This window comes from Octodon degus, unplaced genomic scaffold (assembly GCF_000260255.1).
Source record: "Octodon degus isolate 3935 unplaced genomic scaffold, OctDeg1.0 scaffold00074, whole genome shotgun sequence".
Classification (NCBI taxonomy): Eukaryota; Metazoa; Chordata; class Mammalia; order Rodentia; family Octodontidae; genus Octodon; species Octodon degus.
The window spans coordinates 717,212-719,989 of NW_004524650.1; the positions used below are offsets into that span (position 1 = coordinate 717,212).

Below are 2,778 nucleotides of genomic sequence, written 5' to 3' on the forward strand. Positions count from 1 at the left end.
TAACCACTAGGAAGAATGTATGCAGTGGGGCTGGTGAGATGGCTCAGTGGTCTAAAGCACCTACTTAGAACAAGCTTCGCAAAGCACAGGGACTGCGGTTCAATCCCCCAGCACCACATGCCAGCCAACCCAGCCCCCTAGTGGGCTGAGCTGGCCACACACACACACACACACACACACAAATAAATAAATAAAATTAAAAAAAAAAAAAAGAATGTATGCAGTGTATTAATTATTGAAACTGTCCTTCCAATTTGATTTGAAACTGTCTCATTGCTATTTGTCTGTCAATAAAATTATGGAAAAAATAAAATAATAATAAAAAAGAATTCTTAAGTTAGAGATGAGATCAAGAAGCAGATATCAACTTGTGTGCTAATTTCAGTAGAAAGTAGCAACTGCCTACATTTTAAGTGTAAGCAATGAAATTTCATAGATTTAACATTTTATGAATTCTTGTAATAAACACCAGCATGAGTTTAGACAGCATCAATTCCCAATTTCAGAGCAGAGAGTGCAAGCAGGAATGAAATTATTTCAAGGTCTTGCATCTCTAGCTATTTTAATTTCTGGTGAAAATCTTTTTACACAATATGTCTTAAGGTTTTACCATCAGAGCTCACCAGAGTGAATAGCCAAATTTCTATTAATACTTTTTACTTCAAATTATGAGTTTGAGTAAAGTTTCCAAGAGCCTATGAGCTATGACTCTGCTTTTCAACATTCATGGCCACATATGGTGACATAATTGTTTAGTTCTTATAATATGAATCAAACAGCAATATTTTATCTATGAAGAAACAGACTCCTAAAAGGCTACATAAGCTGGCCAGTTAGCAAGAACATCAAAATTCATACTCAAGTCCTTTAATCTTTTTATGCAAACTCTACAACACTGATTTCAACACACACAAGCAAAACACAAACTTTCAGAGAAGTTTTCAATTTTTTTATTTCTCCTGTAACATTCATTGTCAATTAAGATTCCCATGACAACCCAAGCCTACATACTATTTCTGCCACTCTGTCTTTCACATGACTCCTTCTCCTCCAGTAAAGAGATCACATAAGTGTAAGATTTAAAGTGACAATTTTGATTCTACTAAAGTAAATCTTTGTACAGTTTATACTTTTACTACTCTTTTACATCTTTTTCTCTAATGCCATTTTCAAATGCAGCTATCAGCAACTAATTTTTTTCCTGTATCATCTCCTATCAGTTTTTCATTCTTAAAACAATATATCAGTTTCATAAAGGCCGTTCTCTATTCTTTAGACAGTTTGTTATTCATAAAGTTCCTTTTGTGTTATATTACATCATTTAACACATCATAGCCATGTATCTGTTAGTTTTTGCACTGGTCAAAACGCATCTTAATTTCTACTCTTTGGCTGTTTAGGCTGTGCCTGGCAAAATTAGATGTTGAATAAATGTAAAATGACTGAATGATATGGACAATCTCAATTTTCTTATGCTGCATTTGTTTATTTCAGAGATCAGATTTGAAAGTATGAAACTGTTGAAGAATTTACATTTAGTTGGAATGTAGCTATATTCTGTTGCTACGTTTGTGTTGGGCAAATTGTGCACCCTCTCTCAATTATGCACACTTTTCATTTTCATTAGCATTATTTTCACTAATACTCACTTTTCCCATTTGTAAAATGACTGTGTTAATAATTAGAGCCTTTCTTTCTTTTTCTCCCTTCTTCCCCACCTCCTCTGACTTGCTCTAAGGATAAAACACAGTGATTCTTCTCATATCACTATTTTGACTCATAGTAAGAATTCAATAAATTGTTGCATTGCAAGTGGTTTATGTAGTTGCAAATAAAGTGAAGATGTGAATTATTAAAAAAAATTAAATAAAGTAGAGATGTGGCCAGAGGGTTTCTCACAAATATAAAATATTTGTGATTACATTAATTTGAATGCAGAATATTCTATGAATTTTTCTTTATAAATTGTGGTTCATCAAATAATAATAATAATAATAATAATAATAATAATAATAGTAACTTACCAAATACAATGCAATTCCTCCTCCTATTAAAAAGCCGCAGTAGACATCGACTGGATGGTTCTTATATTGAGTTATCCGTGTCAGCCCACAGATGATTCCACAGATGATGAATGTAAAAACCAAGAGAGGTTTCAGAAGCTTAGAGGAATCAGTTAATGTGGAGTTGAAGTACATCTTAAAAATGAAAGAAGTGGGTTGAGTACGTGAGAAGGATTTTCTTACTAAACAATTGTAATCAAATAAAACAGTTAATTTCAGAAGTTTAAGTGATAGAGTAGGCATCAAATTTACTCCTCCATTTCCCTTGCTGACTGTGTTTGCTACATGCCAAGAAAGGAAATACATGGCAAAATTCATCTAATAACAAGTATTTTACTTAATCATATACAATTTGAAAAATTATAGCATTGGGCATGGTCAGACATCTGTTCAATCACTGTGAGATGTGTCACACAAGTTTAGTCCACTTTTTTTTCCACAAAACTTCAAGGACCATTACATTAATAAGATAGGATGAATATCTATCATACCACATTTATCCAGTTTACACTGACCTAGCTCCCCAGTGCTATGTAGATGCTGAAGCCAGTATGTGTGTATTTGTGTGTATCTAATGTGATTCTTTCAGGTTTGGTATTCATCAAATTTATATATCTCAGGGCTGGGGAGATAGCTCAGTAGAATAAGTGCATGCCTGGCAAGAGCAGGGTCCTAAATTCAATACCTGGTATCACAAAAAAAGAAAGGAAAATAA

The 2,778-nt window shown here is 33.3% G+C and overlaps 1 protein-coding gene across 2 annotated transcripts in view; it reads right to left on the reverse strand.

Annotated features, from left to right (window-relative positions):
* Nucleotides 1-2,778, reverse strand: part of Plppr4 (phospholipid phosphatase related 4) — a 60,416-nt gene that overhangs the window by 20,190 nt on the left and 37,448 nt on the right. The window contains exon 6 of one of the 2 annotated variants that reach the window (XM_004635684.3): nt 2,025-2,198. The exons of the other annotated variant lie outside the window; for it this stretch is intronic. Coding sequence (XP_004635741.1) covers nt 2,025-2,198 — 174 coding nt within the window. The remainder of the gene's footprint in view (nt 1-2,024; nt 2,199-2,778) is intronic. 2 annotated transcript variants of the gene reach the window in all.